This window comes from Hemitrygon akajei, chromosome 6 (assembly GCF_048418815.1).
Source record: "Hemitrygon akajei chromosome 6, sHemAka1.3, whole genome shotgun sequence".
In the NCBI taxonomy this organism is placed as follows: Eukaryota; Metazoa; Chordata; class Chondrichthyes; order Myliobatiformes; family Dasyatidae; genus Hemitrygon; species Hemitrygon akajei.
The window spans coordinates 1,530,404-1,546,696 of NC_133129.1; the positions used below are offsets into that span (position 1 = coordinate 1,530,404).

General features: G+C 48.5%; 1 protein-coding gene across 1 annotated transcript in view; it reads left to right on the plus strand.

The window, feature by feature from the left end:
- The first annotated feature begins 204 nt into the window (after nucleotides 1–204).
- tmem8b (transmembrane protein 8B) overlaps nucleotides 205–16,293 on the plus strand; it is a 119,567-nt gene continuing 103,478 nt past the window's right edge. Inside the window, exon 1 of the mRNA XM_073047779.1 lies at nucleotides 205–572. Within this exon, the coding sequence (XP_072903880.1) occupies nucleotides 497–572 (76 nt within the window). The 5' untranslated portion in view covers nucleotides 205–496. The remainder of the gene's footprint in view (nucleotides 573–16,293) is intronic.

Genomic DNA, 16,293 nt, shown 5'->3' on the forward strand with positions numbered 1-16,293 from the left:
TACAAGCTCAGATTCTGCAGCCATACAGAACAAGGGTTGCGATCCATGCGAGAACCCTCCCTCCTCACTCTGCCTTGTGGGACGGGGACTCGGGCTGGTCACAGATCGGTTAGTGAAGGGCAGGTGGGGCTGGGAGGAGGTGAGGGGATGGTGGGAGGAGGAGGAGGAGGAGCTGAACTGTCCCTCGTGACTCTGGCGGGACGTAGGGGCTCCCGAGGGAGCGGATGAGTGCGTCCAGCAATGCCGGGCTGGCGGGAGGAGGAGTCCAAGGGGTAAAGGCCGCCCATGCTCCCCGACTGACGTGCATTGGAGAGTCAGACCCGCCCCCGTTCCAGGCGAGCGCTGGCGGAGCCCTGGTGTGGAGCATGTCATTGTGGAGAGTGCGGATGCCGAGCAGCGCCTGCCGAACGGCTCGGGGGTAGCGCAGGCTGCGAGGCTCCGGCAGAGCCTCCTTTCACCGCCTCTCGCCTCCCTGCCTATTCCTCTCGTCCCAGAGATGATGCCCGAGAGCCGTGGCTTCGCCGCCCGGCCGCTGCTGCTGCTCCTCGCCGGCTGCCTACACTCGCTGAGCGGTGAGTCCTTCCATCTCGCCCCCTCCGCTCGCATCCCTCCGTAGGGAGCTGTTCCTCGCCGCTTGGTGCTGAAACCGCGCCGTCTATCCCCGCCCGGGTCCTGTCGTCTTTAGGTTACACTTTATTCAAGAGCGCACGCCTTCTTTGTCCAGCAGTATCACCCACCCTCTCCCCCTCTCTCCCCTTTCTTTTTTCTCCGTTTCCTTCCCGCCATCTCTACCCCACACTCTCTCATTTTCACATCTTAACATCAACCCTCTCGCACCACCTCTCCCCACTCTCATTCCTCTTTCATATTCTCCCCCTCCATCTCTTTCCACTTCCACAGTCAATGCATTTCATCCCCTTTCCATGTCTGTCCCACACTCTCTCTCGTACACACTTATTCGCACATCAAACTAACCCCTCACCATCTCTCCCACTCCTCCACTCCGCTCTTATTTTAGCTTCCACGTCCGTCTCCCCTCCTTTCTCCAACACACACTTCCCCCTCTCTCACACTCACTCTATCTCTCCCCTCTCCTCCCCTACACTCATTACATCTCATATCTCCCCGTGGTCTCTCCTTTCCCACCCTCACACCCTCTTCCCTTCAAACTCTTCCCACATTCTTACCAAAACTACTCGATCCTCCACAAACTCTCCGTCTCATACTCCCTTCTTCCCCACCTTTCAAACCTTCTTCCACACTCTCTTCAAGACCCCACACTCTTCTCTCCCCTCTCCTTTCCTACTAACACGCTATCTCTTTTCCCACTCTCCCTCTCACTATTTCCCATCCCTACCTCTACCTCTCCCCTCTCTCTCTCTCTTTCCTCTTCTCTCTCCCATTCTCTCTTTCTCTCCTCTCCCCTTCTTCCTCTTTCTTTCTCTCACGCCCCCACCCCTCTCTCTGGCCCTGTCTCTCTTTCTCTCTCCCATCTCCCACATCCAGACCTCACTGCAACACAATATTTTTCACGGTGTTTGACAAGGTAAATGCAATAGTCGTGTTTTCCCTTGCCGGGGTATTTGGAAACAGGTTTACAACCTCACAAAATAAACCATCAGCTCTTCAGGGCAGGGATGGGAAGGAATGACTTCACCCTGAGGATGGGGAATTCTCTGCTGACGAGGGATGCAGCAGCTCAGTCACTGAATATATTCAAGACAAGGTTTTAGGATATGAAGGTAATCGGAGCAGGAGAGGACTGAACGGATCAGCCATGATCACAATAAATGACAGTGCAGGATCCAGGAGCTGACTGCTCATTCCTGTTTCCACTCCTTATTTTCTTATATTTTTCCCATCCCCACTCTCTTTCCCTCTCTTCCACTCTCCCTCTTTCTCTCTCTCATCTCTCTATCTCTCCTTTCCCACTATCTCTTCCCCTCTCTCTCGCTCCCCACCTCTCCATCTCCTCTCTCTCACTCTCTCTTTTCTCTTCCCACCTCTATCTCTGTCTCCCTCTCACTCTGTTCTTCCTCTCTTTTTCTCCTTTACCATTTTCTCCTCTCTCCTACACTCCCCATTCTGAACATGGGGAACGGAGGGAGGCTGCTTCTCCCCTGCTCCTGTGCTCTCTCTCCTTCCCATTCTCTCCTTTCACCGATTCACTCCCCTTCTCCTCCTTTACTCGCCCTCATTCGCTCCCTCTCACACACCTTCTCATGTGCTCTCTTCTCAAACACTGTCTCCTCTCCAACAAATTATGCCTCTCTCGCTCTCAGTCCTTCCCCTCACCCTCGTACTCTCTCTTTTCTCACGCATTCTCACTCCCTCACATTTGCCCTCTTACTCATTATGCACATACGGTACATATCCTCTCCACACATCCTCTTCCTCCTCTCACACACATACCCTCTCTCTCCACACATACTCTTCCTCTTCTCACACACATACCCTCTCTCTCCACACATACTCTTCCTCTTCTCACACACATACCCTCTCTCTCACACACATACCCTCTCTCTCCACACATACTCTTCCTCTTCTCACACACATACCCTCTCTCTCCACACATACTCTTCCTCTTCTCACACACATACCCTCTCTTCTCACACACATACCCTCTCTCTCACACACATACCCTCTCTCTCACACACATACCCTCTCTCTCACACACATACCCTCTCTCTCACACACATACCCTCTCTCTCACACACATACCCTCTCTCTCCTCTTGTGCAATTTCCCAGTCGCCCTCACACTTTCCTCCCACACTCTTTCTTCTCACATATATTTGCTACCTCAATCAAATTCACTCCCTCTTTCTACTCCCCTCCACTCCGTCCTTCAAACTTCTTTCTCTTCTTCTCTCCATGTTCACTTTCCCAAACCCATCCCATTCTTAGACAATTTCCCTCTCTCTTTCTCTCACACACACTCTTTCTCTCACCGTCTGTTTGTCTTTCTCTGTCTGTCGCTCCCTCCCCCTATTTATGTGTGACTTTCTCTCTCTCTCCCTCTCTCGCTTTCTGTCTCACCAACGCCCCCTCGTTTCTCTCTCTCTCCCTCTCTCTCCCCCTCTCTCTCTCCCTCCCTCCCTCCCTCTCTCTCTCTCTCTCTCACGCGCACGCTGTCTCGAATGCCAAGACCCCGGTTAATCCTTTCACTTTAGTTTTGTAATCCTTTGAGATTAAGCGATTGCAATGTTGTTCTTATCCTTTGTGTCAGCCTTAAACACGTTGATATCTTCCTCTCTGACTTCTGTTAACTGTATGACATCTTTGATGTTCCTTTCATCGCTTTCAACACTGAGATCTGTTGCTGTTTTTTGGCATATCTCGGCAGTGCCGACTCTATTTACAGCTGTATTTGCGTAGCGGAATTTGGGATTTTTTTTACTCCGTCGCTATTTCCCCTGTTGTATCTTGGCAGATTGTACAAAACTGTCCACTCCGTCTCTCAGTCCTCAATTGTTATTACTCACCTTGTGTCCGTATGCGTGTCAGTGTCGTTGTCTCAGTGACCTAACCAATGTCCTGGTACCGTACTGCACCCCCACGTGCCTGTCAGCCACACACACACACACACACAACTTGTTCACAAGCTTACACACTCCCAAACACAGACACACATACTGTGTAGACACCACACATTCTCACATCGCACGTACATGCAAACACACACTCTCTCTCTCTCTCTCTCTCTCTCTCTCTCTCTCAGTATGCACACGTACACACTCACCCACACCTACGGATACAGACTTGCACACATACACACACACACAGTCTTTTACAATCGTGCACACTCAGTCACACGCGCACCTATACTCAAATACACACACACACACACACACACACACACACACACACACACACACACACACACACACACGAAGTTACACGGTAAAAACAACCACATGAATGCACACTCACAAATTCACACAGAAGCTCACACATGCACTCTCTCTCTCTATCTCTCTCTCTCTCACACACAGACACACACACTTATCTCTTACTAAAGAATACATGTTACAATGGCTACACGGGAAGTCGTTGAGAAAACTTGGTCAACGAGTTTGCTTTTAAGGAGAGGAGGGTGTAGAGAATATTTCCCATGTCTGAAATCTTGTGCCGAGGTTTACAGAAGGGTGTTGTAAAGCTCAGGACTAGACCAGCTGAGGTCTGTCCACCAGAGTCAGTGCGGTTGGCATTCCCAATCTTTAGTTGGTGGAATTTCCCTGTCGGTTTATCGGCCGCGTTGATTTAGAAACGCAGAGAGGTAGGGAGCGATGGAGCCGGGGAAGTCAGCCTGTACCAGAGGACGATGCGACGATTTCTGACCATTCTACCCAGGGAGGCAGGCGAGGAGGTGGGAGAGATCCTTGTTTGTACTGGGCTGCAGTATTTACTGCTCCCTCTGCTTTTACCACTCATTCTCCCGTATAACTCGACTGAGGCAGAAATAGACTTTCCTTTCGTGCGTTCGATCTCTCTGTCTAGGCTTCCTTTACGTTGTTAATCATGCCCACAATATCTTTCTGTCTGAATAGTCATCTGGCGGATAACTCTCTGCTGTAGATATTCCCGCGTTGCCGCTGCCTGACCGTCACGATCCCTTCTGTTTCTCCCAGCTGTGTTTACAGCCATCCCATTTTTGCTGATGTTTTATTACAGGCTTTGCTATTCCATAAATCAATGACAGCTCCGACTCTCTGTTCCAGTGCACATTCTCTCTCTCTCTCTCTCTCCCCCTTCCCTCTCCCCATTCTCTCACCCCACCCTCATCCTCCCTTCCCCTCCCCCTCTCTCCCCGGCTCTCTGTCTGTTTCTCTCACTCACTTACTCACACTCCCATATGCTCTTTCAATCTTGCACAGACGTTCACTCTCACACGCTCACACTCACTCCACTCTCTCACACACTCACACACACTCCACCCTCTCACAGACTCCACTCTCACACACTCCACTCTCACACACTCCACACTCTCACATACTCACACACACTCCACCCTCTCACAGACTCCACTCTCACACACTCCACTCACACACTCTCCACTCTCACATACACTCCACTCTCATACACTCCACCCTCTCACACACTCCACCCTCTCACAGACTACACTCTCACACACTCCACTCTCACACACTCTCCACTCTCACATACACTCCACTCTCATACACTCCACCCTCTCACACACTCCACCCTCTCACAGACTACACTCTCACACAGTCCACTCTCTCACACACTCCACTCTCACACACTCCACTCTCTCACACACAGTCCACTCTCTCACAGACTCCACTCTCACACACTCCACTCTCACACACTCCACACTCTCACATACTCACACACACTCCACCCTCTCACAGACTCCCCTCTCACACACACTCCACTCTCATACACTCCACCCTCTCACACACTCCACTCTCTCACACACTCCACCCTCTCACAGACTACACTCTCACACAGTCCACTCTCACACACTCCACTCTCTCACACGCTCACAGCCCCCTCACACACACTCCACTCTCTCACACACACTCCACTCTCACACACTCCACTCCCTCACACGCTCCACTCTCTCACATGCTCCACTCTCTCACACACACTCCACTCTCACACACTCCACTCTCACACACACACTCCACTCTCACACACTCCACTCTCACACACACTCCACTCTCACACACACTCCACTCTCATACACTCCATCCTCTCACACACTCCACCCTCTCACAGACTACACTCTCACACAGTCCACTCTCTCACACACTCCACTCTCACACACTCCACTCTCTCACACACAGTCCACTCTCTCACACGCTCACAGCCCCCTCACACACACTCCACTCTCACACACTCCACTCTCTCACACACTCCACTCTCACACACTCCACTCTCACACACACTCCACTCTCACACACTCACAGCCCCCTCTCACACACTCCACACTCTCACATACTCACACACACTCCACTCTCACACACTCCACTCTCTCACACACACTCCACTCTCATGCACACTCCACTCTCACACACTCCACCCTCTCACAGACTACACTCTCATACACACTACACTCTCACACACACTCCACTCTCATACACTCCACACACTCCACCCTCTCACACACGCCACTCTCTCACACACTCCACCCTCTCACACACACTCCACTCTCTCACACACACTCCACTCTCTCACACGCTCCACTCTCTCACACACTCCACTCTCTCACACACTCACAGCTCCCTCACACACACTCCACTCTCACACGCACTCCACTCTCTCACATGCTCCACTCTCTCACACAGTCCACTCTCTCACACAGTCCACTCTCACACACAGTCCACTCTCTCACACACTCACATCCCCCTCACACATCCCTCTCTCATACACTCCCCTCTCACACACTCACACCCCTCTCACACATCTCTCTCTTATACACTCCACTCTCTTACACACTCTCCCATGCATTCTCTTGGAGCCCTACACACACTAACACTCCCTCTCACACTCATGCACACACATATACACTAATCTCTTTCAATCTCTCTCACACACTCTCAAACATACTCTCTTTCAATTACACTCTCTCACCCTCTCTCCATATCTTCTGCTCTCTCACACACTCTCTCTCTCTCACACCCACACATTTCATCTCTCCAGCATGCATGCCATCGCACTGCCTCTCCCGACACCTTCTTTCCTTTTTCTGACATTTTAGGAATAGCTTTGAATTAGGTTGCTTTTGTATATAATTTCCAAAGCAATTATTTCAACATAGAGCACAGAACATTACAGCAAAGTACAGGCCCTTCAGCCCACGATGTTGTGCTGACCTTTTAACCTACTCCAAGATCAATCTAACCTTCCCTTCCACATAGTCCTCAGTTTTTGATCATTCATGTGCCTCTCTAAGAGTCTTAAACGTCCCAATTGTATTTGCCTCCACCACCACCCTTGGCAGGATGTTCATGCACCCTCTATTCTGTGCAAAAAAAATGACCTCGCCTCTGAATCACACAAGTATTACAGACCATGTTCCATCTAATTTTTTTTCACAGCTGCATAGAACAGCCAATACTTTGAGCAATTTTCACACAGCCTAAAAGCTGCATGGCACTTTAAATGCCTTTTTAATAATATGCATATTGTGAATATTTAGAATGGAAATGAGAAAATCACATACTTTTAATTTATTTATTAATTGCAGGGTATAATGAAATGCAGTACAACAAAAAAGAATTTCATGATTTGTAAACTGTTTTGAGTTGTGTCCAATTCCAGCTGCTTGGCAACAAAGGCTATGTGCGTGGGAGCGTTTCAGTTACTGCGCGGCCGTGTACCCCAGGGAGCAGTGATTACAGACCAGTATGGGCTGCCACTTCCTTCCTCTTGGGCAAGAACATAGAAGTGTACAGCACAGTATAATCCTTCTGGCCCACAATGTTGTACCGATATTTTAATCTGCACTAAATTTGATCTAACCCTTCCCTCCCACATAACCCTTCACTTTCCTATCTAGGAGTCTCTTTAATGTCCCTAATGTATCTGCCTCTACCACCACCCCAAACAGTTCATTCAACACACCCACCACTCTGTATGAAATGACACCTACCTCTCACATCCCCCCCCCCCAAAGACATTCCTCCAGTCACCTTAAATTATGCCCCCTCATACTAGCTATTTTTGCCCTGGGAAGAGGTCTTTGGCTGTCCGCTCAGTCCATGCTTGTGACTCGTTCCTGCCCTTTCTTTGCCTCTGGTTGCACATTTCAAGAGCAATGAGGTTGTTGCTCTGATGGTCTTTGTGATACTGAAACGTTAATCTGTTCTATTGAGTAATTTCTCAGGAAATCTCTCCTCCTGCTGTTTTGATATTTCTGACCATCTGTCTCTATCTCTGACAAATGGGAGAAACTCAATTTCTCTCTCTCTCTCTCTCTAAGGTACTAACATGGATAGAAGATTAGCTGACTGGTAGGAGGCAAGGAGTGGGAATAGAGGTGTATTTTTCTGGTTGGGTGCCACAGAGATTGGTGCTGGGACCAATTCTTTTCACATTTGATGGCTGTGGACCTATACTTCCTGGAATTTAGAGGAATGAGGGGGGATCCCATTGAAGCCTATTGAATATTGAAAGGCCTTAGTAGAGTGGATGTGGAGAGGATGTTTCCTGTAGTGGGGGAGTCTAGGACCAGAGGGTACAGACTCAGAATAGAGGGACATCCATTTAGGATAGAGATGAGGAGGAATTTCTTTAGCCAGAGGGTGATGAATCTGTGGAATTCATTGCCACTGACGGTTGTGGAGGCCAAGTCATTGGGAATATTTAAAGCAAGGTTGATAGGTTTTTGATTGGTAAAGGCATGCAAGGTTATAGAGAAAAGGCAGGAGACTGGGGTTGAGAGGGAAAATAAATTAGCTGTGGTGGAATGGCAGAGCAGGAATGGCCTAGTCCTGCTCCTGTGTCCGATGGTCTTGTGACCTCATGGTGTCTTCCTAGATCTGGTGAGCCTCAAAGTCAAAGTCAAGTTTATTGTCATGCACACACGTTCATGTGTTTGCAGGAGCAATGAAAAGCTTACTTGCAGCAACATCACAGGCATATCGCACCAGATGTGATCGAAGGGGTCACAGTGTTGTTATACTGAAATAGTGACGATCGGTGGGCCAGTTAATTCAAGAAATGAAAGATGGAAGGAGAAGTGCCATTCCTGAACCTGGTTGTGTGGGACTTCAGGCTTCTGTACCTCCTGCCTGATGGGAGCTGTTGAAAGATGGTGTGGCCTGGATGGTGGAGATCTTTGATGATAGATGTTGCCTCCTGTAGATGGTGGGGAGGGATGTGCCCAGGATGTACTGGGCTAAGTTCACTATTCTCTGCAGCTTCTTACGTTCCTGGGCATTTGAGTTGCCGTGCCACGCCATGAAGCAATGAGATAGATTGTGGGCATGCTATGTTGGTTCAGGAATGAGTGGTGACACTTTGGACTGCCCCCAGCACATCCTGGGGTCCTGTTGGTTGTTAACACAATGGCACATTTCACTGCATGTTTCAATGCACACGTGATAAATGAATGAATCTGAATTTGATTCGTATGCCCAGGTGCAATGAAAGACTTACTCGCAGAAGCTTCACAGGCAGCGAGTCAAACAAAATGCTGGCCTCTTGCAAAGGGAATGGAAAATAAAACTAGGAGACTCTTCTTACAAGGTGCTGACCAGACTTGTGCAAGAGGACATAGACGAAAGTCTAAAACTAGAGGCCACAGATTAAAGATGAAAGGGGAAAGGTTTAAGAAGGACCTGGGGGTCAAGTTTTTCCTCTAGAGGGTAGTGGGTGTAAATTGGTAAATTGATTTGTTATCGTCTCACGTTCAGTGAGAAACTTCGTTCTACATGCCATCCCCACTGATCATTTCACAGCAGATCATCGAGGCAGTACGAGGGAAAAGAATAACAATGCAGAATAAAGTGCTACAGTTGCAGGGAAAGTGCAGTGCAGGCAGACCATCAGGAGCATGTTCACAACGAGGTAGATTGTTAAATCAAGAGTCCACCTTTGGACGAGGGAACCACTCAAGAGTGTTATAAAAGCGGCTAGAAACTGTCCTCGAGCCTGCTGGTATGCACTTTGAAGTTTTTGTATCTTCTGCCCAGTGGGAGGGGGCAGAAGGAAGAATGGCCCGGGTGGGAGGGGGGGGTCTTTGATTATTTATTTAACAATACAGTACGAAGTAGGTCCTCCCGGCTCTTTGAGCCACGTCACCCCGGCAACCCCTGACAAACCCCATTAAGCCTAACGTAACTGCGGGACAACTTACAATGGCCATTTAACCTACTCGATACACCTTTGGTCTGTGGAGGACCTGGATAAAATGCACGCATTCCACAGGGAGGGTGTACAGAGACTCCTTACAGAATGGCACTGGAATTGAACTCTGAACTCCAGAGTGACCCGAGCTGCCATAGCATAATGGTTGCCATGGTGCCCATGAGGCAGCGACAAGAATCCAGGTGCTGATCAACTCTCTTCGGTCATGAGAGGAGCAGTTGCTGTACTAAGCTGAGATGCCCCCGGACAGGATGCTTTCTGGATACACAACATAACTAGAGGGGTTGGTTCAACTACAGCCTCTCCTACACCGGAGTTCAAAAGAATGAGAGGGGTTGTCACTGAAATGTATCTGATACTGACCGGATGAGACCTTTCCCTGGACTGAGGTCAAAGTCTGAGGATTAGACATCGAGGACGGACATGAGCAGAAATGACTGATAACCCACCGAGCTCTCTCCCACAGACAGCCGATTCACCAAGTGTATTTGAGAAAGTTTCTCGAAGAGTGAGAGGCCTGACGTACCATCAAGTCTGCGTCAGCTCTCTGCAGGGGCAGTTTACAGCGGACAATCAACCTGCCTGTCTTTGGGATGTGGGATGAAATTGGTAAACTCTGGGGCGGCGAAGCACACACAGTCACAAACGTGCAAACACCACATAGACAGTGCCTTAGGTCAGGATCAAACCCATATCTCTGGTATCAGAATCAGGTTCATTATCACTGACATATATCATGAAATTTGTTGTTTTGCGGCGACAGTACATTGCAATACATAACAATTACTGTACTATAAATTACAATAGGAATGTATAATCGATGAACAATAAGTAAATAAATAAATACTGGGCAAAGAGAGCAAAAAAGTGAGGGTTCATGGACCATTCCGGTATCTGATGGTGGATGGGAAGAGACTGTTCTTAAAATGTCGAGTGTGTGTCTCCAGGCTCCTGTACCTCCCTCTATCCCACCCTCTCCTCCTATCCCCTTCCCTCACATCCCTCTCTGTCTTATCCAGGTACCACCTTCCCGGAATCTCCTTCTGAATCTGTCCCCCTCTGGAAATGGGAAAACCAGGAATATTCAGGTCCTGGTCATCACTTTGCAACCACCCCGGTCTTGGCAGCCCCTCTGCCTGATCCTCGCTGCTCCTGCTCTTACACTCATAGAACATAGGAAGTGGAACATAGGACACTGGGCACAAAACATGGGACATGGGACACGGAATAATACAGCTCAGCACAGGCCCTTTGATCCACAATATTGTGCCAGCCTTTTAACCTACTCTAAGCTCAATCTAACCCTTCCCTTCCACATAACCCTCCATTTTTCTATCATCCACGTGCTTATCTAAGAGTCTCTAAAATATGCCTGATGTATCTGACTCTAGCACCACCCCTCTCTGTGTAAAATCCTACCTCTCACATCCCTCCTGTACTTTTCCTCCAATCACCTTAAAATTATGCCCCCTCGTATTAGCCTGTGTACTCAACGATAGTTCTTTCCTAAAGTCTCTCTTCCGTTGTCACGTTCCAGCCGTTGGCACGGCAACACACACTGAGCAAGGCTCTAGGTGCTTTATTTTCCATTTTATTCCTGTCTTGCTGAGAGTAAATAACTTCTGTCGAGGAGCACGTTACATCCAGGAGCAGATGGGAAGATCAGAGCTAAATTAGGCTCACTGGCAGCCAACTCACTTGTCTTGTTATAAATTAAAGCCTCCAGTACGTTTCGGACGTTACCTGAGGAAGTGCTACGTTCATCACCAGGACCTCAGCGGGGGGGGGGGAGATATTAGAAATCTGCCCCATTTACCGGGAGGACGAGCGCACCTGGAGAATTATTTTTATTCTGCCTTAGGATCTGACCATGCAGGCTTTTGTTGTTTCATCCCGCATGGCCCTTGAACGGAATACCTATTGGGCCATGTCATATTTAACCACACATGCAGGCCTGGAGTCACGTGTAGAATCACAGTGATACAGTGCAAAAACAGGCCCTTCTACCGAAACACGAGGGATTCTGGAACTCCGGAGTATGATGGTGATGTTGATGGCATTCGTCAGTCTCCGAGGTCAGTGGCGGAGTGGCACGGGCGTGACCTCTCCAGAACACAAGCCTGGAGATTCAGTCATCAAGACCCCCTCTCGGCCTCACTGCTGTAGTCCAAAGGGCAGTCAAGCAATGCATTTGGCACCAGCTTGGGCTGCAAGCACTGCCGGAAGGATGTTCAATGACATCCAGCTGTCTTCGGGGCTCCACTCCGAATCTGCAGTCTGGGGTTACTCCCGGGGCTACCCATAAAGAGTGGGGTTACTTTCCCATAGCTGGGGATCTGGCTTACGAGCATCAGGGCGTGTCACACACCGGTGGGCCTGCGTGCTACGTGCGCTCCTCCCCATCCTCTGTAGTTCATCCTGAGTTCGAAAGGAGTTCCATTTCAGTGTGCCGTCAGTGAGGAGGCACTATGAGGCTTGCTGTTGGAGAGGCAATGTACTGGCAGAGAGAGACTTACACGTTCAGCTCTCCTTTTCTGCGAGACTGTTAGCCAGCTGTCCAAGCTGGAAGTGAGAGCGACAAGCACTACCCACTACACTACCACACGTCACAACCACCATTTGACACACAGTCCAGAGTATAACACACACAGAATGCTGGAGGAACTCAGCAGGTCAGGCAGCATCTGTGGCAATGAGCAAGCAGTCAACGTTTTGGGCTGAGAGCCTTCATCAGTAAATGGAAGGGGAAGTCAGAAAAAGAGGCGGGTGTGAGGGAGGGAGTACCGGCTGATAGGTGGGTCCATGAAAAATCAGTTAGCAAGTTGTAATCGCAAGAGATCCTGCAGATGCTCACATAAAATGCTGGAGGAACTCAGCAGGTCAGGCCGCATCAATGGCAGGGAATAAGGAGTGAACATTTCTGGCTGAGTCCCCTCAGTCAGGACTCATAAAGATCCTTCACCATAACTATTCCATGCAGACCGTGTTGCCCAGCCTGTGAGTCCCATCTGCCTGGGTCGGGCCCAAAGCTGTCTAACCTCCTTTCTCTAAATGGCTTTGAAATGTTGTTAACGTGTCTGCCTCAACCACTATTTCTGGCAGCTCATTTCAAACGCACACCACTGTTTGTCACACCCTGATGTCCCTTTTTAATCTCTCATTTTTGATCTTAACCTTAGGCTCTTTTGTTTTTAGCACAACATCCCTCGCTGAGAAAAAGAGTATGTGCTTTCACCCTGTCTATGCCCCTCATATGTGGGTGGTGGGGTGGAGATGGAGGTGTGAGGTGCTCCTTACCTCTGCTAGCCTATAGGCCACCCTTGGGCAAGGTGTAGCCCCTGTTTAGCTCCCGAACAGGGTCACGTGAAGCCATGGGAGCAGGTGGTGGATGGTCAGATGAGCATCTGGTGTATATCTCAAGTCCCGGTTATGCGACCACTGACACTAGGCAGACAATCTCTGAAGAGTATTGATGATGGCCGGGGACACCTGTCACGTAAAGACACTCTCCAGAAGAAGCCAATGGCAAACCACTTCTGTAGAAACATTTGCCAAGAACAATCATGGTCGTGGAAAGACCACGATCGTCCACATCACACGACATGAACAGAATGATGGTGGTGATGATTTTATAGACCTTTATCAGGTCACCCTTGTGTCTCTGAAGTTGCAGGGAATAAATTCCTAGAGTACACGCAACCTCTCCTTGTAACTTGGGCCCCTGAGTCCAGGCAACATCCCGGTATTTCCCACACTTTCTAGTTTAATAACATTTTTCCAGTAACAGGGTGACCAAAATTGTACACAGTAGTCCTCACCAGTGTCTTACATAACTACTAAATAACGTCCCATCTCCTATACTCAATGCCCTGTGATGAAGGCCAATATGCCAAGTGACGTCTTCACCTCCCTATGTCAAACAATGCACATTCGTCTGTTCCTCTGTTCCGTGACACCCACAGGGTCCTATCAAAGTATGTACAGTAGATGTCACCATATACTGCCCTGAGATTCATTTTCTTGTGGGCATTCACCACAGAGCAAAGAAAGACAGTAGAATCAGTGAAAAACTACACACAAAGACTGACAGGTAACAAATGAGCAAAAGACGACAAACTGCGCAAGCACACAAGAGGAAAACAAACAACCAACCAAATGATTGGAGGACAAAATAAATAACACTGAGAACGTGAGATGAAGAGTCTTTGAAAGTGAGTCGGGGGGTTGTGGCATCCGTTCAGGGTTGAGTGAATAATTCCTACCTGTGGTTTGATCTTCCAAAATGCAAAACCTCATGTTTATCTGGATTGAAGGGTGTCTGCCGATCCTCAGCTGGTCAAGGTGCCCCTGTAATTTTTCATCTCCTTCTACACGATTTTAGTATCACCCACAAACATACTAGCGATGCCTTGGCTTGCACGTTCGGATACAAATGCTTTGAGTAACACAGCCAGGAAATAGGCCCTTCGACCCATCTCGTCTGTGCTGAGCGCCTGAGCTAACTCGGCTCGCCTGCATTTGACCCATATCCCTCTAAATAGGGGTTCTCAACCTTTCTAATGCCATGAACCCTTACCGTTAACCGAGGGGTCCATGGGAATCCCTGCTCTAAACTTTTCCCATCCGTGTACCTATCCAACGGTCTTTGAAATGACATTAGCCGCCATTGCACTGTATAGCTACAGCCCAAAGTCTGGGGATTGGGAATAATCTGTGCCATCTTTGGTCTGGTTTGGAAACACCAATGCCCCGGAATGGAAAGTGTGGATATAGGCCAGCCCATCACAGGCAAAGCCCTCCCCACCATTGAGCACATCTACAAGGAGTGCTGTCACAAGAAAGCAGCGTCCATCATCAAGGACCCCCACCATCCAGACCATGCTCACCTCTCACTGCTGCCAACGGTCAGGAGGTACAGGAGCCTCAGGACCCGCACCACCAGGTTCAGGAACAGTTATTACCCCTCAGCCATCAGGTTGTTGAACTGACGTGGATAGCTTTACTCACCACAACTCTGAATTGATTCTACCATCTGTCGACTCACTTACATTCTTAGTATAATTTTTCCATTTTCATAAGTTGCCTTCTTTTGCACATAGGTTGTTTGTCAATCTTTGCCTCTGTAATAGTTTTCATAAATTCTTTTGTATTTCTTTACCTTCCTGTAAATATCTGCATGAAAATGGATCTCAGGGTAGTGTCACTCAGTGGCCACTTTATTAGATACACCAGCTCATTAATGCAAGTATCTAATCAGCCAATCAGTAACTCAATGCATAAAAGCATGCAGACACGGTCAAGAGGTTCGGTTGTTGTTCAGGCCAAACATTAGAATGGGGAAGAAATGTGATCTAAGTGACTTTGACCGTGGAATGATTGTTGGTGCCAGACAGGATAGTTTGAGTATCTCAGAAACTGCTGATCCCCTGGGATTTTCATGCACAACAGTCTCTAGGGTTTACAGAGAATGGTAGGACAAACAGAAAACAGTCAGTGAGCGGCAGTTCTGTGGGTGAAGATGTCTTGTTAATGAAAGAGGTTGGAGGAGAATGGCCAGACTGGTTCAGGTCAATAGGAAAGAGACAGTTACTCAAATAACCACACGTTACAACTGAAGAGCATCTCTGAATGCATAACATGTTGAACCTCGAAGTGGATGGGCTACAGCAGCAGAAGACCATGAACACACACTCAGTGGCCACTTCATTAGGTACAGGAAGTACCTAATAAAGTATCTGCTGGGTGTGGGTCAGAACCACAAGAGATTCTGCAGATACTGGAAATCCAGAGAACACACACAAAATACTGGAGGAACTCAGTTGGTCAGGCAGTAATAACGTGGCTACTGAGCGTGCATACTTCGATATGAACACAATGGGGTGAATGGCCTCCTTCTGGGATGGAGATCTGAAAGACTCCGTGTTTGGTGTATTGTTTTCTCATGTACAGTGTGTCATCCACTGAGGTCACTCTGCACACTGAGGTAGTGCGAAGCAGAATGCAGAATATAGATTTGCAGTTCCTCTGGTAGCTCATTCCACATACACAACACCCTCTGTGTAAAAAAAAAATCCCAATAAATCTTTCACTTCTCACCTTAAACCTATGCCCTCCAGAGCATAGAACATAGAACAGTACAGCACAGTACAGGCCCTTCGGCCCGCAATATTGTGCCGACCCTTTAAACAACTCCAAGGGCTAATTTATACTTCCCTTCTTTCACTCATAAGACATAGGAGCAGGATGAGGCCATTCAACCCAGCGAGCCTGCTCCACCATTCCACCATTATCCCTCTCAACCCATTCTCCTGCCTCCTCCTCGTAATCTTTAACAATCTTACCAATCAAGAACCTTTTAGATGCCATTACCAATCAAGAATCTATCAACCTGCATTTTCAAATACACCCAATGACTTGGCTTCCACAGCCGTCTGTGGCAATGAATTCCATAGATTCA